The sequence below is a fragment of the Calonectris borealis genome, chromosome Z (genome assembly GCF_964195595.1).
Source record: "Calonectris borealis chromosome Z, bCalBor7.hap1.2, whole genome shotgun sequence".
Taxonomy (NCBI): domain Eukaryota; kingdom Metazoa; phylum Chordata; class Aves; order Procellariiformes; family Procellariidae; genus Calonectris; species Calonectris borealis.
In genome coordinates, this window is record NC_134352.1 from 57955550 (window position 1) to 57979188 (window position 23639).

Consider the following 23639-nt stretch of genomic DNA (forward strand, 5'->3'; position numbering starts at 1 on the left):
GGGTCAGATCTGATACCTGGTGAAGGCTGGCGCTGCCCGGTGCCAAGAGACTGGGGTTCCCCACTGGGGGCTGTCGCGTGAAATGCTTCTTTCGGTGTCAGAGCCTCGGCAGAATGTGCCTACCCACTGCTGGCTATTCTGCTGCACAGGGCTGGATGGGGTCCTCAGCCAAGGCTTTTAAAGGAGGGCAAAATGTGCATCAGCTCCCTCTGCATTGCTTTGTGAATCTCAGCTTAGAAGCGATGTTTTTAAACTTGTGCCTTGACCTTTACTGGCCAGAACAGGCTGTCTCCAAAGCCTTTTCAGCTGTGAAAGGATACAGTAGTCCCTGTTTTGTGAGCCTTGAGTTTTTTGCTTAACAGTTTGAATATTTGGTATGGATTGATGCATGGTTTCTTTCACTCCTCCCACTCTTATCTCAGGTGCTCTTCTCATTGCCCGGGGCTCCCAGATCCCCAAGAGGCAATGCTTCAGAGGATTTGTGGTGATGCCAGGAAGGGTTTCACAGCTTGGAGTTGGACAGTCTCTCCCAAAAACAGAGAGGTCAGCAAGTGAATCCACAGGCCAGGATAAGCAAGATGCAGGAGACTCAGCAAAGTCAGGAGCATGACAACACTTGATCGTCTTTTCCAGATCAGGATGTGGAACCCTGCAAGGTGATTATTGTGGGTTGTTTCACAGGACGAATGGACGCAACTGTGGCGCACCTCTCCTTGCTTTTTCTGGTTTTCCCTGTAGTGTGCTGTCAAACGCTGGCACCTCCTAATCGTCCCTTCTCATATCCTTTTGGTGTCATTCCTCTACTTTTCTTCTGCCTTTCCCTGCATAATTCTTCTGAAACTCTGCGTATTTCCAGATGGTTTTTTTGCAGACGTGATACCTGAAGCTCATGAATGGAGACCAGCAAAGACTATCTCAATGAGTATTGATTCCAGAATAGACCAAGAAGGATACTAAGGAAATTTGAAAATCTCTCTGTTTTTCCCAGTGGACCATACTCAAGTAATGGTAGACAACAAATAGAAGGATTTTCTTGTTCTATAAAAAGCTAACAGCTCAGTAATATTTCCGTCTAAAGCATTTCCAGTATTTCTTCTGAAATCTCTGAAACCATTAAAACATTTTAGAGATTAAATCACATCAAGTATTTTTGTAAGTAAAGCTGCTATGACGTTGATATAAACCATCTCTCAAACCGCTAAGCTTTTATTTAAAAAAAGAGAAGCTTTTATGCATTTTAATTCAAGAGCACATATTTTTAGAAATGTTTGCAGTCCAAATCTGTGACCAGACCCCATGGCTCTTTAAGACATTAATAATTATTAATCCTGACTGTGATAGCGTTCCATCCAGAGGCTATTTTTTATGGCTGAGCTACCAACCCTAGAAAAAATGTGGAACTGATGAAAGAAACAGTTGAGACAACAGTGAGCACCACTTACCATTATTTATATTAACAACCAAAAAGAAAGTATACTCAGGCCGGCAAACAACTCCTTAGCATCAGCTTATTCATCCGAATAGTTGGGTCAGGACCATGTTGTACCAGAAACTGTACAAACACAGAATGAAAGCACTCCAGGCTACTGCAATGAACAGAGCAAGCTGATAGGGCTCTTTCCACTTCTCCCATTTAATCCTTTCTTTCAGGAGTTGCCAGCTCTTGACAGTTTAAACAAGTGAAATTAAATAAAGAAGTCAATTGTTGCGTTACCTGTGTAAGAGTGACAGGAAAAGACTTTCGGTGTGGTCATGCAGTAGATGGGACTTTTTTCTTTGATGGTGCAATTAAAACCACCAGGTCTTGGTTCACCCTTCAGCTCCTTGGGGCTTGTCTGGCACTGCAAAGAGCTTGCAAAGTGCACTAACTGGGAGCCCAATGGGGCAGAGCTGGGATATAAGAGAGCATAAAGTGAGGAGGGCCAGTAAGCACCTGCCACTCTGCTCCCTCTGCCCTGGCCTCCCAGGCACATGCATATGGGGGAGATTGGGAAAGGGGACATAAACTCTCCATAGACTCCCTGTTAAGCACCAAAGAGAGAAACTGGCTTCAGTCTAAGCTAACACAGTCAAAGCCTCAAGGATAGAGGGCGATGAGGATGTCAGTGTGTTCCTACCCCTCCACGGGTGGGAGCGGTGAGGAGTGGGGTGCTGCTCCCCAGCTGGGCATGCCCTGGCTGGGGCACTGCCACTGGCTGTGTCACCCTTGGAGCTGCCTGAGCAGCCCCCGCTATCCACCCAGGGATGTGGGAATGAGTGATTTTGCCTCACTTAGACCAAACACCAGTGAGAAGAACAGAGCAGGGAATAGGCTTTTGCCTATTTTGCCTAGGAAAGCTCTTGCAGGGCTTTTCCAGCTCCCTGGGGTATTTTTCATTTGGGACCTGCTCTGGCAGGTAGGAAGGCTGGACACGCTATTAACATTTAGCAAAAAAAAACCCTCACTCCCCCCAAAAACCCCAAACCCACCTATTTCCTTTGAAAAGCCATGCCCCATGTCTGTGAGTAGGTAATTGTAACTACCTTGTCTAAGTAAAGGTAATACTTGAAGAGAGAGAACACATTGTATTTTTCCATGATCTGGAACTGATCCAGACAAATATTGTGTATGCTTTGGCAGAGTTTTCTGTGAGATTTTAGGTTACACACAATATAGGTAAAGCCTATGCACACGTAGCGCATACGTTAAAAACGAGGAGGACTTCAGAGAAATCATCCCGCCCAATTTCGTTTTTGGTGCATTGAGCAGGGGCTCAGGCAGAATGAGTTCCCGTGGACTCTCAGGCCCCATCCCTCTGGGTTTTAACACTCACCATGTCTGAAACCTGTTTTGTGTTGAACATCCCGCACAGCTTACTCGGGAGCCATGGGGCTGCTAGAGCATGAGGGTCACATCAGCAGCCTGGGAGGCTGGAAGTGCACCCGAGTGCAGGTGGTCTGGGGGCTAAACTTAGAGGCAGGTTGCACCAGCCCTGCTCCCAGCTGTGGCCCATACCCTGTTTGGCCACAGCTTTGGAAAGGAGGGGGGAAGACATCCCCTCTGCTGCTGTATTTGGCAGCAATTCTTTGCTTAGCTGCAGCCAGACAGGAGCACAAGAGGCCACATGTATCTTAGATGAGTTGCCTTAGGTCTTTTTCTAACTAGGATGGGCATCTATGGCTCCACAGCAAGCAGCTCCTCAGCAGGACAGTGGGTGGAAAAGGCTGAGGCTAACTCACTTTTTGCAAAACGTCCCCCTCTCCCACCTTCCCCCAGCACCCCCAAAATCTGAGATGCTGCCAGTCCCCCAGGGCTCACAGCTCCGGGGAAGCCCCTGAAGCCACCGCAAACTTCACCTGATTTGTTGGGGCAGTGGAAACAGCCCTGCCCTGTAAGCAAAACAATCCTATTAAAATTTTATGAACAGAAAAATTCTGGTTTTGCCAAAAAAAACCAAAACAAAACAAAAATTTGAAACATTCTTTCCGTAGGAAATGGCAATGCTTTCCTGTGCCTTATTTTGTCCATTCTAGAAATATCACTTACCTGAAAAAAAAACGTATTTTTACCAAAAAGAAGCTCTGGCTTGTAGGAAGCGGTGTTTACAGCACCTGCCTAAGCCTGGGCAGAGCACTATGACCCCTCTGCCCCTGCCAGTTCCTCCCTGCCTTCGTGGGGTTTCACACAGAGAGGGGCTGAGAGGGGGCAGGGCTGGGCTGCTGGGGGTACCTCCCTGCAGGGGCCTGGGGTGCACTTCTGCGTGTGAAGGACACTTTGAAGTGCTGATCACTGCCCAGCAGCAGCCGTTGCCAAAGCTGAGTAGCAACCTAAGGAATTAAGTAAAACCCAATTTTAAAAGCACTGGACCTTCGCTGTCCTGAATATTCTGCAAACCATTGTGAAAAGCAGGGGTAACACATTGCCCTGGTGTGAATGACCCCACAGAGTGGGCATGGCAGCTGAGAGATTAATCCTCTCCACTGGCAAGCCTGCAAAAGCCCAGCTTTTTCTCTCTGTGCATCCGCTGTTCTGACTTGCTTTTAGGGAAGCAGCGGTTTCAGTAGGTGTACACTGTCGCTCTTTTCTCAGTGTAGCACACCGCTAGCAAATCACACCGCGTGGCTTGCTTCTGAGCTCCATCTGCAAAGGAGGGGTGTTACACAAACACAAAAGAAGGCAGAGCATTTTTTTCTGCTCTGGTTCAGGTCTTACATCAGTGGTAGCCTGAAAATAGTACCACATGCTTGCCTGTCAGTCCAAAGTGAAGTGAAATGATGCAGTGTGAAGCTGTGCTTCCGAGTTTTCAGTGCTGGAGGGTATGTGTTGCTGTTTGCCACATGTTGTCTTGGATCTCACCATTAGGCCTGTGGATATTTGAGGCACAACTGTGTTCTTGATTTGTGCATGAATGCACAGGAATGCCACTCCAGAAATCATTTACTAGATGAAATGTAGCACTTGCCTTTCCCCTTATCTTTAAAGGAATAGTGTCAAAATACTATACTCCCCAAGGTTTGACCAGCTCTGGTAAGATAGAGGAAAAGTTGCCATAATTTTGCCTTCTAGATTTTATCTATCTTTTATCACTGAAATATTTTAAAGAATGTTTGATTCTCCAGAGCTCCCAGACCTTTATTTTACCTCTAAGCTGGGTGAAGAGGCCACTGCAGTTTAAGTTGAATCAACAGCATCATGCAATTGTATTACCAAGCTTAGTCTCCGCAAAAAGCTTTACTTAGACTTGACGTCTGTCATGAGTTGTCTGACAGATTAATATAATTTCCTTAATGGTATGTGCATACAGCAACTGGGGTCTAGAACTACATTGAGGAATCAAGCTAAAACCTAAAATTATCACCAAAGGTCTGTTCAGTAACCTATGCTGGGGGAAATGAGCAGGTCCACATGCCAGCTCATGAGAGGGAGAGTTGGCTTGGACAAGTTCACAGGATACCTGTCAAACATGCCAGGGCAGGCAGAAAACATTTCACAGCACCCTGACAGCAAACTTGAGACGCACAGTAGAAGACAAAAGCAACAACTATAGGAAGAAAGCAGGAGATAAAAAGCTTTGGCAATTTCTTGCTGGAGCAAGAATTTGTTAAATGAACTTCCAAAGTTAGACTCAGTTGGCATGATCCTAAATTTGTGCACATTCACCCCAGGGAATGGCAGAATCAGGAAACTAACGACCCCGGTATTCGTTTCCCTGATGGCTCCTTGGAGGAGTTCCTCCCTCAGCGTGGATGTTGGCTCCACAGCAGGAGATAGATAGGGCCTGAGGGACACTTCGAAGGACCCCTGCATTTTATATACAAGATATTTGGAGTTTTCTTTCTGTCTTTGTACACTGCAAATTCTCAAACTAAAATATGCTCTGTGCCAGAATTGGACTAGCAAAGACCATTCTTATGCACAGACAGATTCATTTACTTTGTATAAATGATGATTTCATTTCTGTGATGATGATTTGATTTCATCAAACTCATTAGTCACTTCTCCTCTTAGAATGGGCTTTCTCAACTTTTATTCTAGTTTCAAATTCACAAGGGGATTTTAACTTAGAGGCATGGTATCTTTTTTTTTAAAATGTGATTAGGATATGGAAGTAAAACTGTAAAAGTTTGGCTGTAAAAGTGCAAGTGAAAAAACTTGATGTACTTGGGCATTTTGATGAGAAGGGTGGTCAAGCTATCTACTCCTGTTTTTCTCATCTGCTGACTGACTTAACAAATAAGGGCCCATCTGACGGTTATTTAGTGACAGTTCCGAACACTAAAGATCTCACCTTGACCAGTGATCAAGCTGAAGAAGAGAACAAGTCCTTTGTTCCTGTTTTGCACACATGAGTGTGAAGCTGCTTTGGCAGAGACTGGGGAAAGTTTTAGCTGTTCTTGAAACACATGCCTTGCTGATTAATCTGTGATTTATAGCGCTGGAGGTGGGTGTAGATCCTCTCTCATAACTCACAGAGATTCTTCATCCTGAAGCTGGCTGCTGCATGGGTAGGAAACTGGACGAGCTGAATGGCATGCCAGGTCTAATAATGCTATATTTATGTTTCAACAAACTTGTGACTACCAGTGGAAGTCTTCAGCCTTCAAATGTACCTCCTGACAACACAACCTGGCACAGACAGTAAGTACGGATTCCTCCATAAACTAAGCTGACCTATCACTTTATTTTTGCTAGCCAGAGGCTTCATCTGGCATCTGGCAGTTGTTGTATAGACACAGGTACCCTCTCACTGTTTCAGACCATCCTGGAACATATGAAGAGTCCCTGTTTTTAATGTATGGTGTGCAATTCTCCTCTCTGAATGCAGCAAGTGCACTTTGGTATTTTACTGATGCAGAGCGCTGCTAGGGATTCAAAAAAATGAGTTAATCCCCAAAGCACTTCTTGGATTTGGGCAGTTTTCCATCCTCCTTCCAGCAGTGGCGTTGAGCCGTCCCCTTGGTGGCACGTGCTGGCATGTCCCAGCTCTTCCGCGCAGTCATAGAATCATAGAATCATTAAGGTTGGAAAAGATGTCTAAAATCATCGAGTCCAACCATCAACCCAACACCACCATGCCCACTACACCATGTCCCTAAGCGCCTCATCTACACGTCTTTTAAATACCTCCAGGGATGGTGACTCCACCACTTCCCTGGGCAGCCTGTTCCAAGGCCTGACCACTCTTTCAGTAAAGAAATTTTTCCTAATTTTTCCAATCTAAACCTCCCTTGGCGCAACTTGAGGCCATTTCCTCTCATCCTATCGCTGATTACTTGGCAGAAGAGACCAACACCCACCTCGCTACAACCTCCTTTCAGGTAGTTGTAGAGTGCGATGAGGTCTCCCCTCAGCCTCCTCTTCTCCAGACTAAACAACCCCAGTTCCCTCAGCCGCTCCTCATAAGACTTGTGCTCCAGGCCCTTCACCAGCTTCGTTGCCCTTCTCTGGACAAGCTCCAGCACCTCCATGTCCTTCTTGTAGTGAGGGGCCCAAAACTGAACACAGCATTCGAGGTGCGGCCTCACCAGTGCCGAGTCCAGGGGCACGATCACCTCCCTACTCCTGCTGGCCACACTATTTCTGATACAGGCCAGGATGCTGTTGGCCTTCTTGGCCACCTGGGCACACTGCTGGCTCATGTTCAGCCGGCTGTCAACCAGCACCCCCAGGTCCTTTCCCTCTAGGCAGCTTTGCAGCCACTCTTCCCCAAGCCTGTAGCGTTGCCTGGGGTTGTTGTGGCCGAAGTGCAGGACCCGGCACTTGGCCTTGTTGAACCTCATACAGTTGGCCTCGGCCCATCGATCCAGCCTGTCCAGGTCCCTCTGCAGAGCCTTCCTACCCTCCAGCAGATCAACACTCCCGCCCAGCTTGGTGTCGTCTGCAAACTTACTGAGGGAGCACTCGATCCCCTCGTCCAGATCGTTGATAAAGATATTGAACAGGACCGGCCCCAGTACTGAGCCCTGGGGAACACCGCTCGTGACCGGCCGCCAACTGGATTTAACTCCATTGACCACAACTCTCTGGGCCCGGCCATCCAGCCGGTTTTTTACCCAGCGAAGAGTGCACCTGTCTAGGCCGTGAGCCGCCAGCTTCTCTAGGAGAATGCTGTGGGAGACAGTGTCAAAGGCCCTACTGAAGTCCAGGCAGACCACATCCACTGCCTTTCCCTCATCCACTAGTCAGGTCACCTGGCCATAGAAGGAGATCAGGCTGGTCAGGCAGGACCTGCCTTCCATGAACCCGTGCTGGCTGGGCCTGATCCCTGGTTGTCCTGGACATGGCTCGTGAGCGCCCTCAAAACCAACCGCTCCATGATCTTCCCCGGCACCAAGGTCAGGCTGACCGGCCTGTAGTTCCCCGGATCCTCCTTCCGGTCCTTCTTGTAGATGGGCGTCACATTAGCAAGCCTCCAGTCATCCGGGACCTCCCCAGTTAACCAGGAGGAGGTTAATGCTGGTAAATGATGGAGAGCGGCTCGGCAAGCTCCTCTGCCAGCTCCCTCAGTACCCTCGGGTGGATCCCACCCGGTCCCATAGACTTGTGAGCGTCCAGGTGGCGTAGCAGGTCGTTAACTTCTTCCTCTTGGATTATGGGGCGTTTATCCTGCTCGCCGTCCCTGTCTTCCAGCTCAGGGGGCTGAGTACCCTGAGAATAACTGCTCTGACTATTAAAGCCTGAGGCAAAGAAGGCGCTGAGTACCTCAGCCTTTTCCTCATCCTTGGTGGCAATGTTCCCCCCCACATCCAATAGAGGATGGAGATTCCCCTTGGCTCTCTTCTTGTCATTAAGATATTTGTAAAAAAATATTTGTATTATATATTTGTCATTAATATATTTGTCAAAACAGTCCCTGCACTGCTCTCCTGCAGCTGTGCCTGCAGAGCTGTGAGCCACACTGACACCTTCGTGGCCGCCCCCTCCCACACCTGGCTGTCCTGCTCAGCCCACGCGTAGGTTCACAGCAGTCGGGTACAGGGACCTTGGGCAGGGGGTGAGTTACAGCAGCATCACGGAGAGCAGAGACAGGAACTGCTTGAAAATGAACTGCTGAAGTTAAACAGAGGCTGAAACAAGCTCCGGTTTTGCAACCACAAATACCGTGTGTTAAATGCTTTTCCTTACCAGCCTGTGCGAATGATCAGCAGTGAAGGAAGGCTTAGCTGGCCTTTCTAGGAAGATTGCCTCTGTCAGTGAAACACCCTGAGTGCCGGGACGGCAGCTGGTGCCACAGGGTCAGTGCCCCGGTGATGGTGCCTGGCTTGTGAGCAGGATCCCAGTAACTGCGAAGCCACTGGTGGGTGCATTTGGGTGCATCCTCCATCGGTTAGTAGTAGAGAAGATTAGCAGTGAACAAAATCTAGCAGAAATAACAGGAGATTCTGCCTTTGCTCTCTGTTTCCTCAAACTGTGCTTGTCTATGACTGGATTTCCAAGCTGAATAACTTCTGCCCACAGCATCCCTTTTGTGCATAAGCTGTGGAACCAGTGGTCATTCTTGGCACCCGTTACCGCAGGAGCCATGCGGGGCCGTGTCGCTGCTCCCAGCCGGCCTGGATCCCGCGCTGGAAGTAGCAATCCTGACACTCAGTCTGCCTCCTTCGAAGCAGCGACGGGAAAGCACAGCGTGCCTTTTGTTTGTTGCATTTGCAGTTCCCCAAAAAAACGGAACTTGACGGAAACTAGCAAAATCCAGGCAGTCAGCATCAAAAAACAAAAAAAACCCACCCCCAAAATCCACAAAATCCCCCCCAAAACCTAAGAATATTTTTATTAGAAAAATTAGAGTTTTCCCTGTTTTATTATTTTTTAATATTTTGTGATTACTTTGTGCCTGACAGCTTCCATTAAAGCACAGCAGCCCTCAGTTTGGTGCTGAGCGCCCCACACGGTCTAGAAAGTGAGCACTTTAACCTGCCCTTCATTCCATTTCCATGGTACTACTCCCTTTGTTCCCCACTACGTGTTGTTTTTTTAATCCTTTGCTCTCTGATTGCTTATTTATTTCTTTATGGATGGATTTCTTTCACTCAGCTGCAGCCTTTGTCCTAGGCTGCAGCAGGCCTTGGGGGCAACTGGGTTTCTCTACAACCTGAGCTGAGCAACCCTTTTACATAGTCACGGAGCACTGGTTTTACTCTTTTTAACCTGCCACAGATTACAAGAGTTTTGTTCTTCCTAATTTAATCAATGGTTGAAGTCTGTTACATAAGCCAACCTCTCTGAAATCTTTTAGACCCTGTTGACTTAATATTATTCTCCCAATGTTAAAAGCCGGCAGCATGAAGTCACAGCGAAAATGGCATTCTTCCAGGCTGCCGAGAAATCTCCAACCTCTGAGGCAAGCACTATCAGCTTAATTTTTGTAAAGCTGTTCTTGCTGGCTTCCCCTTCCCCTTCCCATTCCCCTTCCCTCCGCTCCCCTCCCTTGATTTCACTCTTACCTTCCCAAACACCAATTGAGCTCTACTGTGAGTGTGCGTTGCCTTTATTCACGTAATCAAAAAGGACTTTTTCCACAGGGGCCCCTTCTCCTTTCAGTGCACTGATTAGACCGGAGCATTACCCAACCTGAGGTAACTCACCAAGACCCGTTGATTACTTTTTAGTCACTCGGCTTAACCGGTTTAAAAGATGGTTAAAACACAGTCAGCTGAGCTGACTCCACTCCCAGCTCCCCCACTCCCAAATTCAGCACTAATGGCAACATCCCATGAACACTCCTTGTGCGTGTTCCTGTCTACCAGAAGGCAGCAGCACGGTAGTGCAGTAAAAAACAGTAAAACACTGTTATCATGTGCTTCATTTTCATATCAAGCATTGCTTTGATGGATTATAACACCTTAAAGCCAGTCCTAGCTGGCTCTATGTCAGGCTTCTGCTAAGCTTTAGTTCCCCTTTTGTAGTAAGATTATATGAAGAAGCTGCTGAGTCTTGTAAATGTTTAATTAAGATATTATGGGAATTGTTATAATATAATAGTTTGATAAATTGATTTTTAGAACAGGAAAGGAACGGATGGTCATGAACCAGTAGGCATGAACTTGAGATAAATGAAGTGTCTTTCAAACTGTAAAAATTGTGCCAAGTTCCTCAAAGATCATGTCCTAAGTTAACCTATCCTAATTATAATACGAAAACCACACCTCCACTGCTGAAATCTCCCCCTACCACATTAATCCCCCTACTCACTGAACAGGCATAGTTAATGTTAAGAATGACAAAGCAGAATGGTAATGAGAAAATTATAATAACCAATCTGTTTGTAGAATGGGCAGTAGTTAGTTGATTTTAGCATATAAATAAGGACTGGTTTTGTATTTTGGGGTGCTAGCTTTGTGGAGTTACCACCTAGCACCCATCTCTGCGCAGACATGAAAGAAACAAGTATCTCGGCTCTGTGTGTGAGATTGGCTTATTGCACACTGGGTAACGAACCCTGCTTGAGGGACAACAATTTCTGGAAATATTTGAGATGATGATACTTCAAACAGAGAAAAAGGAAAAACAAAAGGAATTAAAATGTTTGCTTTAGTTTTTCGAAGCGTTCACGTCAGTGGGAAACCTAATGAGGAAGCATTCAATTTCCAGAGAGAGGTCGTGTAACCCAGACCTGCCAGTTGTAAGTGACAACACTGCATTTCTCTTTACCCGGCACAAGTGTGGCTACAGCTACTCATGGTTGTGCCTGTTCAATCCATCACCTGCTGAAGCCTTGAACGTGTGATATTTTTCATGCAGTATGAAGGCTGCTGTTCTGCAAACCAGGAAGTCTAGCGTTAGGGCTGCCCATGTAGGATCAGTAGTGCTGACCAAAAGCACCCACCTTGACAGTTCAAATGTGTTCAAAACATGCTGACAGGTTAATTTATACTTCTGGGCATCAGTGTTGGGCTTCTCACAGCCGGCATGGACTCCCTATATACGCGTGTTGTCTGCACGCTGGCAGAGGTGCGAGCGTGTGCTCACACCTGATTTGGATCAGCTGTGTTGTGCTGGGCGAGGGGGCTGTGTACAGACTCGACGCTGCTGGTCACAGCCTGCCGCTGCGCGGTGCAGCAGGACGGGGCACGGCTGGGGTGGTGAACAGAGAGACGCTCGCGCTGAGCTAAAGGATTCCAGCCCCAAAACCAGCACCATGCTCCTCAAAGCCGGTGCTCGCTGATGGTAAATGCAAGGATTAAGTGAGCTATGGTGCAGTCCCAGCTGAGACACCCGTGGGAATCTCTGGACCAGGGTGGGTGTAGTTCTGTGCCTCACTTGCTGGTTCCCCTGTGACAGCCTCAGTAGTTTAGCCCTGGACCTAACTAGTGTGGACACAGGCAACTCTCCCTAGCCTTGAATCTCCCAGATGGTGTGTCATTCAAGAATCAGGCAAGTTTCTGCTCTACATCTACGTGTCAGAGGAAGAAAGGAGGGCACTACTGTCACTGAGCTTCCCACTGCCATTTTTCATGGACACTGAATGAAAAAAGAAGTTAGGAAGCAAGTTGTTGCCTGTTACCCCTGCAACAGACAATTTATTCTAAAGACAGACTGACACCTCCCCTGCCCAAATCTTTGTATTTTCTGCTGAATGATGCTTCTACAAGGAAAGGTTGTTCCTACTGAAATTTTCTTTCCAGCTGGATTCTATTGAGGTATAAGGTGCAACACAAAGGCACTTCTGAACATCCTGTGAAACAGTCACTTTATTGCAAAATGAGTATCATAAGGTAGAAAATTTGCATTTTACATAGTTCAGCTCTTGAAAGAAATGTACAAACCATGTTTCATTTGCAGAAGGGACAACATGAGCTACAAACTGAGGGCAAGACTGGCCAACTGGTTGAGGGGTGCTCAGCTTGTAAAATGTGAGTGAAGAGTCCTTCAGTATTCATATTATCCTGAGTATTGTTTCAGTTCAAGGACCACACAACATTAAATACTTCATTGCTTTTACTTAGTATATTGTACATCTGTATGTTTTTTTTGTTTACCTGAGGTTTCTGTTATTTAGGCTGTAAAGGATAAACATCTTGTAAACAATGAGGTTGGATTATGGGGTTGATAGATCCACAGTATTCTGACCTTCCTCCCAAACAGGCTGTTAAAAACAATAGATAAGGGACTAGGTTCTGATAGGCAGAGATCTCACAGCTTCAAAGCTTTGGGAGATTAATCATCTTTTCAACTTAGAACTGTTTCAAAGCAACCTGAATACAGAGAAGCCACTCCATGGAGGCATCTTTTGCTTTGAACTTTTTATACCATTTGCTTATATACTTCGGATGTGTTCACAGAGTACTTATTCCTGATTATTGCATTTAACAATACTATGAATGAGGAAGGAAATGCTTTCTTACACTCCAAGTGCTGTGTAAGTGCAGGGTTTATTTCACCTATTTCCATACCTCATGTTGTTTGATCATCCCTGTGAATCTTCTACATAACACATTCAAAATCTGACTCACTCAGATGTCAACGAAGTGCTGGGAAAATTCCTGTTATTAAATGGCAAGGCTGCAGATGACCATAAAAAGTCAAAATGTTTCCACTAAAAGCAATAGCCTCAATCTCCCTTATACTTTTGGAGCAAAGAGGCTTTGCATTTAGAAACACGTGGCATCAGCTCTGAGAAAATTCACTATAATTTTCTAAAATGAAGCACAAAGGAAAAACTTAATTCCACCGTTTCATTTAATTTTAACATTAAATTCTGTGTTTGGGCAAATGGGATTTGTTACTTTAATCAGCATTGAACTATAATTTCCAAAACCCTGAAAAGGTGGAGGGAAGGAAGTAATATCAAGGGACGCTTTCATGGATCTTTGTATCAAAATACAAACATTACATGGTAAGCATGGTCACAATACAAATACAATGGCTCTGCCATTGCTTCACTAAATGAGTTCCAAAGTCCTAATCTCTCTCTTTCTCTATCAACATCCTCATCTGCAAAATTGTAATAATATTTCCTTACTTCAGAGAAGTGCTGTAAAGATTATTTAGTGAAATGTTTGCTCAGGGTTCAGAAAATACTAAGCATTAGGTATTATAAATTATGTGCTAATTTCTCTTAAGCTGCAGTAAAGCCTGAGCGAAGTGCTTTGTAGGGAGTCCTCACTGTGCGCTTCTGTAGTTAATTTTGGATAAGGTTATCTACATAAGAGCATTGTATAGTAAAAGAATCACTCATAGCTTAGCATTTTCTTTTTAAACTATTACTTGTTAGCTCTGCTAAACATGTCACTGATTATTAAGAAATGCAGCTGCATGTCAAATAGTAGTCCCTATACTTAGAAAAAAAATTAGATCTGTAAGAATTATTTATTGGTACTTCTTGTTTTCTAAGCTTTGATTGAGAAAACTTGTGCAGAACTCTCCCTGCAGTTAAGGACCGTGATAGAAACTGGTGACAGAACCTGATTGAAGTTATTCTTTCCTACAGCTCCAGCTCAGCAAACACTGAGCAGGGGACCATGCTCTCCTCATTAAGATAGCGTTTAAGCATGTGATGAACTTGCAGAATGTGCTCCGTGGCCAAAAGCACATGGATAAATGCTGTCGTGGAGAAGGACCATAAATAGACATAATTTGTCAGCGTCCCTCAGACACGTTATTTGGATTCACGTAACACCTCAACCAAACCCTACAGAGTTCTATGTCTGTTAGCTAGTGGTGACTAGCCATTGTTAGTCTGTTCTATGTCTATTAGCTAGTGGTCTCACCATTGACCACTCTAATGGTCCATCCCTCCACACATTATGTGATTGTTTTACAATATACGCAAAAATATCTAAAAAGCACCCTCTGCCTTCCCAAGCCCTCATGAGATATGGTTGATTAGGAGTCATCCCCCAGTTTTCATTCAGTGATCTGGTGTAAATGCTTTTCTGCATGCTGTCCAGAAAGCGCACATGCTGTCTTGTGAGAGATTTCTGATTTCGTAGATGTTGAATACCTCATCACTTCTGGCTTGCAGCATGAAGCTCTTCCTTGGCCGAAGCAGCTAGTCCTTAGGTGCTTTGTGAAGAAGTCTGGGCATCATATTTCCTAAAACTGTGGTTACGAAAAGATTCCCTGCAATGAAACAGATCCATAAATAAAGTTGGCAAATGAAAAAGAATCCAGAAAATACCTGCCTTGTGAAAAGGAGCAGCTGACAAATCACTAGCTGAAACATGTTATGTGTTGGCAGGTCAGAGGCATATTGCTTCTCCCACTCCCACCCCACCCCAGTGGCTTTGTTAAGAAGCGTATATTCATAAGTAAAGAACGTAAGTTAAGACTCTTCTGTCCCAGTCATGGGCCTAAACTGGATTATGTTATCTGGGAGTGAAAGGATCCCTCTTACTTCATGCTGGCTAACACCGCATGATGTTATGTGTTCAAAACAAACACATACCTGTTCTATCTCCTTCCTGGCTTCAAATGTTGAAGAAATGGCAAGATGTTTCCAATATCTCATTAAGGCAAGGGGGAAGTCTTCTCTAATGATGCATTAAAATGACACAAATCCTCTACCCCAGGAATGAGCAGCTTGAGAAACACAGTTAATACTACATTCAGCCCCAGCGGAAGGCAGCAGACTTCTTTAATCAAGTATGAAGTTGGCAGTGTATATTATGGCCTGTTTTAGCTGCCAGTAAAACTGCCTTTCTTCCTTTCAAAAATGACAACTTTTTGTATAGCTACAACAGATAACCCTGCCCTAACTGTACCTTGTGCTATGGACTTTCACTACAGGTTTGTACAGCTCTGGGATCTTCCTCTCAATCATGGGCCTAAGGTTCTCCTTCAGCTTCCCGTAGTTCTTTCTGAGCTCTAGCTGATACTCCCGCTGGTCAGCAGTAATAAGGCGCTTGTTTTTCTCCACTGCTTCACCACACCTAGGCAAAAGGAAAGAAAAAAAAAGCATGACGTGTGTCACCTACTTCTGTTAAACTCATTAACTTTGTGTTAGGTAATCTGAATGGCCAAGGATCCAGCTCCTCTGGGCTAGGCATTCCTCTGATAACTTGTAAAGTCCAAAATGATAATGAACTAATAAGACACCTCTATCTTTTCTAAGTACACAAATTGAGGTAAAATTTTTAAGACATTAGAAATGCATAAGGAAGCTAATAAAAAAAAAAAATAAATGAATGCAGAATACCGAGCTACCTGCCTACTTATTGTAAACAGATGCAGTGACAATAGCAGAGAGTAGAGCTGTATCTTCTGCATAAGGCTCATTTTTTATTTAACTCAAACTTATCCTTCAGCAATTATGCTTTGTTTGGACTAAGGAGATGAATATCTTGTTATGTGAGTATGCTTGTTAAAATTTACAAGCATACCTAAAGCAAAGGCCGTATGTGTCTACCACTGCCAGTGTGTCTGCTTGACAGATAAGGTCAAATGTTTTCTTATGAACGGCTTCCTACATAAAAATGTCATTTCATTAAAAATAAAATCCGGGCAACAGTCTGAAATGTTTGATTTCTGTAAAATATCAAAAGATAAAACTAATGGAAGATCTTAATTTCTATATAATTAGTTTAAAGTGTTAAAATTTTCTCCCATTTGGGATGCAAAGCCTACCAAGGCATTGACCATGAAACAGAGATAAAAAGTCTGGACCAAGTGTCTAAAGCGTGAGATACCAGGATTCATGATACTAACTTGCATAATTAATTGTACGGTCATATTATCGTTGAATTATTGTGATTATTGACTATATTGATGCAATTCAATTTTGTTTTACTGACCTCATTATAAACTCTTTGAAGCACAACCTCAGCTTGTTATGATGTCGGTAAAGTTTGGGGTCTGCTGGAATTTCAGCCAGGAACACTTGCGCTACCTCTAGCGGTCCCTTATAGGAATAACACAGGAAAATGTCAGAAACACCTGCTTAGACTGAAAACAGACCACGTGTTTGGTTAAGCTGTTTGTTATTTCATGAGCGGAATTATGAAAGAAAAGAAAACTATGCATAGACACCATAAAAGGATGTTTTTTTGCTCCTTTTTGCCCCCAATTTTTCCTTTGGCAAGCAGAGTTTTTGCCCATCATATTTTATCCACTTCTGTTTTTATTTCTCCTCCAGCCCCACAAAAAAGGGAACAGTCAAATTCTACTCAGCAGAGAAAAGCTGGGCTAGCTCTACTGCCAAACCTTGTTACATGAGAGAAACACAGGTCTTATGTGTGGCATTACAAGACCCCAAGGGAGTTAAATAAGCCCAACGCAGAAAAGGACCACTCTTTCCAAAGCTTACAACAAAGTATTACTTCAGACTAGAGGCTTTGGTTGATGAAGAATCTGGAGAAACTTAGAGTATTTAGGCTTTCAGCAAAGAAACCAAGCTCTGTGAAATTGTGGATAATGCCAAGTTTTCCTCTCAGTTATGTCTTCATTCTTTCATTTAAAATTTTTTTTTAAATTGCCTTTTTCGTTAGCAGGCATATTCTAATTATTGCATCTCAACTTTCTTTTTGGGGCACTCAGGTCTTGAATTAATGTATTTTTATGGTGGTCTCACAACAGAATTGTTATTATTATTCCCATTCCCCAAGGATACACCTGGAGTGAACAAAATGGCTGAGTTGGCTAGTGTGCTAGAAATGGAAAATCCTTGGATGCATTCAGAAGGCTTCTGTGAGTTTCTGCACCTACAACCAAGACAGCACTTCCATGAGCACTTTCACCAAAAGCATACCTAATGAACAGTATACAATGACTAAATATCAAGGGATGAAGTTTAAATGCACATCGTGACTAAATGTGTCTAAGTAGATGTACTACTTCCAGTGCAGAGATGAGAGCAAAAAAGAAAGCACAATGAGAAAAGTATGCAGAAACTCTTCATCCGGCTTATTTGGATCCCTCACCTGATTTACAGTGGCTCCAACTGAGCCCTGCAAAACCATCTGGAGCATTTTGGCATCTGGTGGTTCTTGGTTGGTGGCTGCAGTTAGTTCCTGTGTTTTTTTCTGCATATCTTCAATAGCAACTTCAATTGGGGTTAAAATAAACTAATGGAAATGGAAGAAAAGATGCTTCATTACCTGAATCATGCATGCAGTTGATCTGTTCTAAATCTGGTAATACCACTATCATTCTCCCATGCCAAAAGCAGTAGTTGTGAAACCCAGGAAGACTGTTCAATCTAAATGTCACCTTGGTAGGTGCTGCATCTGATGCAAAGCTCTTTGACATCATTTGCAAGAATAGGATGTGGATCTGACTCCCTGTTTGCATAAATGCATTATTATTCTAAATTACTGACTTCATGTCTGAAATGGTTTTCCACTTTCTATCTTTATAAAGCTTCCCTGTCTCTAAACCAGCTCTGAGCCCAATTTAGTTCTTTGACTGTACTTTATCAGCTAGAACTACAGCCATAAATAGAGCTCCACACATCCTCCTACACAGCATTACAACCGGGAGGTCAAAAGAAGAATGTCTGCTCACCATTCTCTCTTCTCCATAGTAAATACCCATCTTGCATTTGTCTACCCATTCTGTGCCATTCCTATTTATGAGAGTAACATGTCTGGGAAATTCAGCTTTCTTTTTTTCTGCCAAACATAGAATTTGAAAATCTTCCCACCCAGAGACTCCACAAGCCCCTGAGAAATTAGATCTGTCCACAAAACCCAATTACCTCTTCTTTTTGGATGACATTGATTCTAGTTTTGATGTATGGGAAAGCATGCATTGTGGTTAGGATGGTGTTCCTCTTGTATTGCTCACTAAGCTCTCCTCTGGGGCGGCCATCCATGGTGAAAGGTGTAGTGTACATGAACCGACAGAGATTGAAGTTCTTCTCAAAATAGGTTACCCTGTCTTTCATCTCATACTCATCAAAATATGGCTCCACAAAAGTAATTTGTATGTATGCCTGAGAAAAAAGGGATGAACCATTATAGTACTTTCCCCAAGAAAAGGAACAGCATATGTGAAATATCCCATAGTTCACATTGGCTAAAAATGGTCTGGAAGAGCACAGAGCTACAAATCCTTCAAGGCTCCTTCTCTTCCTCAGAGCTAAGAAAACTTGCCTTTGGGGAGGGCACAACTTAACCCTGGGGATCAGAGCCACAGCAGGGACAGAGGTCAGAACTTCTAATTTCCACACTCTGTGACAAGCTACCAAACTAAGCCTTACACAGAGGCTTTAAGGACATCCCTTGGCACAGAAATACAGCCAAGTTGGGGTTTTTTTCGATGCCTTAATGTTTGAGCATAAAAGTTTCAAGGGGAATTCCCCTCTCTTCCTTTCTCTTCTGTGACAGAACACTCAACACTCTCAGTAGTACTTCCCCTACCTTATTGGGATCCAGCTTTCTTCTGTCTACAGGAGCAGAGTCCTTAATCACTTCCACAGCATCCTCCCCAAAACACTGGCCATAAAATCCCTGGAAGGGAAACAGAATTATCCAGAAGTGGTTTTAGTCCTTAATATAATGCTAATGATCTGTATGCCTTTAGGAGAAAGGAGTAACCATGACAATTTCTGAGCTCTGTACAGTCAGTATACTGCTTCATGAACCACAGCTGGCCAGGGTAAGGCATCTTCTGACAACGATCAGTGTGAGTTGCTCACAAAAAAGCAGAACTCGAGGTAAAGCGATCAGAAGGGAACATTGCAGTTCCATGCAAAAGCTGAAAAGATACCAAAGCAAATATCTGGCATGCTCAAATCAAATAATTCAATATATTACAGGCCTGCCCGTAAGAGGCATGACCTCAAGAGAATGGATCACTTTCATCCTTATGCTGTAAAAAGGGCTACAATGGAAAGGATATACACAAAGGAAATAATCTATGGTACAAATCAGTTCGTTCCAGATTTTTATATACCAATAATACTATTAGAACTATGTGGGTTCATTAGAAAGTATAACATAACGTTGGAGATCATGTTAACACAATGTGTTTTCCTTTACCTCTAATCTATGAGAAATCTCAGGAAGTTTGGTAATTGCAGGCTCCTTATAAACAAATTCCTGTTCATCCAAGTCCCCAAATTTGGATCCATAGAAACCAACACGGAAGTAAGTTCCAAACATTCGCTTTTGACCCTAGTTGATAAAAAGAAAGATTAAATTTACAATAACTTATTTTTGTATGTCAACATCGTAGTATTTGGATGCCTTCTTTGCCCAATAAGAAAACCCACGAATCCTACATTTTCCCTACTTCAGAGCCAGTTCTATGTATCATCAATGCTGATGGATTAGAAGCACATATTCATGAAGGAAAGCACGCAAATTAAAGGGATATTTGACTGAAATCTAACTTAAAATTTAGGCTAATCATGAAGTGACTTTTGCAAAAAAAAAAACCCGCCCTGTTATTTTTTAATTCCATTGTATTAATGTTAAAAAAATTAAAATTTTGCAACAAAAATTGATAAGAATTTGAAACTGACTAGACTCAGCAATAAGATTCTTCTGGAGAAAGAGAAGGAAAGGGGCAGTATAAGTGCTGAGAATTTAGCCAGGATTTTGTATTTATTCTGTTTTATAACTGAAAACACTAATTAATTGACAATAAAGTTATTCTTCTTAAATAGATGTGGCCAGGTGGAATCATACATGTTTTTATTCTAAGTTTGACCTGTTCAGCTATTTTTCTGTAACTCTAAACCAGTTTTATGTTCATCTCTGCTTTGTCCTATAGAGAGGATAGAGCCTCTTTTCACTGTAGACTACCCTGTGTAGGTAGACCAAAGCAGATGGAAGCTTTTGTTAGGAAAAGGAAATGGATCTATTTCACATGAACAGTTTTATTATCACCAGTCTTAAATAAACAATGCAACCCAACAATGTGTCTTGCTAGCAGTGGCTTGCCTCACGAGTACCTTATTAATAATGCTGTCAAAGGCCTTCTGTAGCTTGCTGTGTGTCAAGGTAAGCTTCCTGAAGTCTCGATGTGCTTCCAGTATGGGGATGACAATTTTGTATACCTCGTTCACAGTTTCATACAATCCCCCCTTGGGAGGAAAAAAAAAAAGGGTAAAAAATAGAAGAAAAGAAATGAGTCCTCACGCACTCTGAAAAGCAACTAGATCTCCATTAATGGCCTGGCTGAAAAGGGGATTTATGGGACTCATCTTTTAATCTGCTATGTTGCTTGTTTTAGCTTTCTAAAAACTAGTAATAGTAAATGGGTAGTTCTGAGTGGCAAACAACAAACTGGATCTAATTTGGATCTCTGATCTGTTGGGCTCTCAAGCACAAATTCCTGTCTAAACCACATGGTTTCTACTTAGGGTCTAGAAGAGTTAGAACTGCAGGTGAGTAGAAGGAAATGGATTTGTTTAGCATGTATGGTTCAGGGCAACCAGACCTGCATCTGGACAAAAGGAACCCATATTATGTCTTCAGAGATGCGAAATCATATATCCTCTTTAGCGCTACAGCAATATGATGAGCTACTTGGGTACTAACATCATGACTCCTTACATGGTAAGTGTAGATTATGAGGCTGGTGGTTGTATGCTGTGTAAAAGCACAGGAGTAACTCTCACATGCTTTCTAAAATCTATAGTTTAAGCAAGATCTTTTTCTTAAATATACTATCGCATGACAATACCAACCAAAAGGCTTGGTTCATGCCTGGGACAATCACTTTCTGCTGATGCTACCTATAGTCTGCACAGTAGAGGTGGATATATGGCTGAGCTAGGCTATCTGAAACGCCCAACTTAGCCAACCTGGCTGAGGCAGGGCTGGGTCAGCCATAAAATGGGTCTCTGCCTCTTGTTGTTTGCAGTGGGCAGATCTGTGGAGCCTGGTTTAGCAGTAAGACTTTATTTCCTCATGTGCAGGAAAATAAGCTATGGATCTGGCCCAGATAGCCCAACTCCATCTCCTAGTGATTTTGCCCTCACTCACCGTGCTGAAGAGCTCTGCTGCTTTTTCCAGGAGCCCTACCAGACCACTTTCTGAGAAATACCTTCCAGAACATATACCATCTTCATCTGGAGACAAAACATCATCTGAAACAGCAGATTCCTCCAGCACATTGGACGAAATGTTCTGAAATACATCAGAGCAGAGAAATCAGAAATGTAGATCAATAGCCTATCATAAAGATCGAGGCAGAAACAGTTTCAACATATTTACACGACGGAAAGAAGAATGAGATTATACAAGTACAGCCAGGGGATACACAGTTAAATTCCATTTAGAAGCGAATGTAACATCATAAATCTCCACAGATGGCAGACAAGGAGTTTCGCTACAAGAATCCTAAACTTTCTTTCCCGCCTCAGGTTTAAAAGGCAGACTCCTGTAGGTCGCAAACTGGCCTCCCTCTGGTGGCTGGATTTCCATGAAGCTGCAGTGAGCTCAATCTCCCACGCCACAGGGGTCACGACCAATGTGCCCTTCCTGCTGCTGGCACCTGGGGGTGGGAAATGCCAAGCTGCACCCCGGACCTCCTGCCACCTGCTTGAAGAAGTTGAACTTTCAAGTTGTTGATTTGACTTTTGCAAGCAGAGGAGAAGTAGGATATAGACAATAGTGCTCTAAAAACTACAATAATTGAATGCTGCTTCTTGTTTCAGCATCTGCCGTATTACACCTTGATCCTGCAGAATTTATGCGGTTTCTTGTTAAAGTTACTGATCTTACTGTGTGTTTAAATAAAACCAGATAAAGTACATCGTGTCAGTCACTCTTTGAGATTCTAGACCATGAAATAACATGTCTACAGTTCTCCAGGATCCCTTTGAATAAATGACACTTGGTAGAGTCAACATTAAAAATTTTATAATACATAGAAATATATGTAAATGGACATTAAAGTATGTATACATACAGTATGGAACTAGCATATGTAACTTTCAACAGCAGTAGAAATGCTAAGCTTCGATTTGCTACTAATTAAAAGGAGTTAAATTAGTGTCACAGTGTTTCACTTCAGCAGAAACTGGCAATGACAATCTGTCTGAGTGCAGGATAAATGCCAGCTGGCTAGCTAGCTGAGTCCTTAAAGACATCTTTATAAAATGGCAGAGACACTGAGGGCTGTTACTATTGATCAGATTTCAGATAAAATATTGGCACCACGCATCACTAGCAACATGGGACTTTCCCCCTTGGGTTTTGTGGATGTATTTATTTCTTCATGGGTAAAATTTGCCCCAACCATGCTGCCATCGCAGTGCCTAGTCTGAACACCATGTCAGCTCCACTGGAAGGGTGAGCACAAAGCTCAGTACCGGATTTGCAGGAATTAAGAATATGTCTGAATTTCAGCCAGAGGGAAAACTGCAGCACATTTTAGCATACTCATGCCATTTTTTACCTACCAGTCTCTTTGAAGATAATGACTTCAACCAGGGTTAGCCTCCCTGGCACATACGTAGGGCAACTCATACAAACCATGCTGCAGCTCAGCTTCTGGTTTTCCCTTTCTGTAACAGTAGCCATTAAGGACTGTTTTCACAGAATGGCATGTGGCGTTTGGTGGTTTTTGTGTTTTTTTGTAGCAAAGGGAAAAGAGTCCAGAGGAATGATTTATTTAAGAAAATAACCAAGAAAGTCACAGACACCAATTATCTCTTCTTCGCCTTTAAACTTGTAATAACTAATGTCAGGCATATATTTCCATGTTTTAGAGTCCATGCACTCTAGTAGGAGAGTATATCTGGTGCTTGCATGATCTTTTGCAAAGTGGACATGCCTCACCCACCTTCTGCCTTAATCTACTTTTCATACTGAAGAATTTTATATGTCCCTTATCTAATAAAGGCAATACACAAGTTACCATGTATATCATCGGCAATTACTTTGGACCTCACAAGCCTAGTTTTCTTTAAGGAAAAGAAACATTTGTGTAAACTCAAGGGGCTTTATTGTGATCTCCAGCCCTTATCACCATGTTAGATATGGCTAGGGTAGCCTGCAACCTAGATGTGCAAAACAGCACAGTCAAATTAGGCTACTGCTGAGCCCAGGCTAATTAGCCCTGTGCCTCAACAGATAGACACATGCACTTAAGTCCTTGTCTGTGGTAATATAAAATGGCTTTAAAGTCAGTCCATATGCAATTCATGCTCTCTCTAAGTCTGCCTTATCACTTGCAAAGGGGATTTAGTGTAAATTCGAATTAAACTCAAAGGGAATTTCACTGAAATTGATCCCGTTCTGATTTTGAGGGATAGTTTTGATAGCAC

General features: G+C 43.4%; 1 protein-coding gene across 3 annotated transcripts in view; it reads right to left on the reverse strand.

Annotated features, from left to right (window-relative positions):
- Window positions 1–12153: 12153 nt before the first annotated feature.
- The window catches only part of DOCK8 (dedicator of cytokinesis 8), a 96694-nt gene continuing 85208 nt past the window's right edge, over window positions 12154–23639 (reverse strand). For all 3 annotated transcript variants that reach the window (XM_075137783.1, XM_075137784.1, XM_075137786.1), the window contains 9 exons: window positions 21352–21495; window positions 20316–20447; window positions 19399–19533; window positions 18778–18867; window positions 18114–18350; window positions 17338–17481; window positions 16213–16319; window positions 15184–15351; window positions 12154–14542 (listed from right to left, as the gene is read on the reverse strand). In XM_075137783.1, the coding sequence (XP_074993884.1) occupies window positions 14479–14542; window positions 15184–15351; window positions 16213–16319; window positions 17338–17481; window positions 18114–18350; window positions 18778–18867; window positions 19399–19533; window positions 20316–20447; window positions 21352–21495 (1221 nt within the window). In that variant the 3' untranslated portion in view covers window positions 12154–14478. The remainder of the gene's footprint in view (window positions 14543–15183; window positions 15352–16212; window positions 16320–17337; window positions 17482–18113; window positions 18351–18777; window positions 18868–19398; window positions 19534–20315; window positions 20448–21351; window positions 21496–23639) is intronic.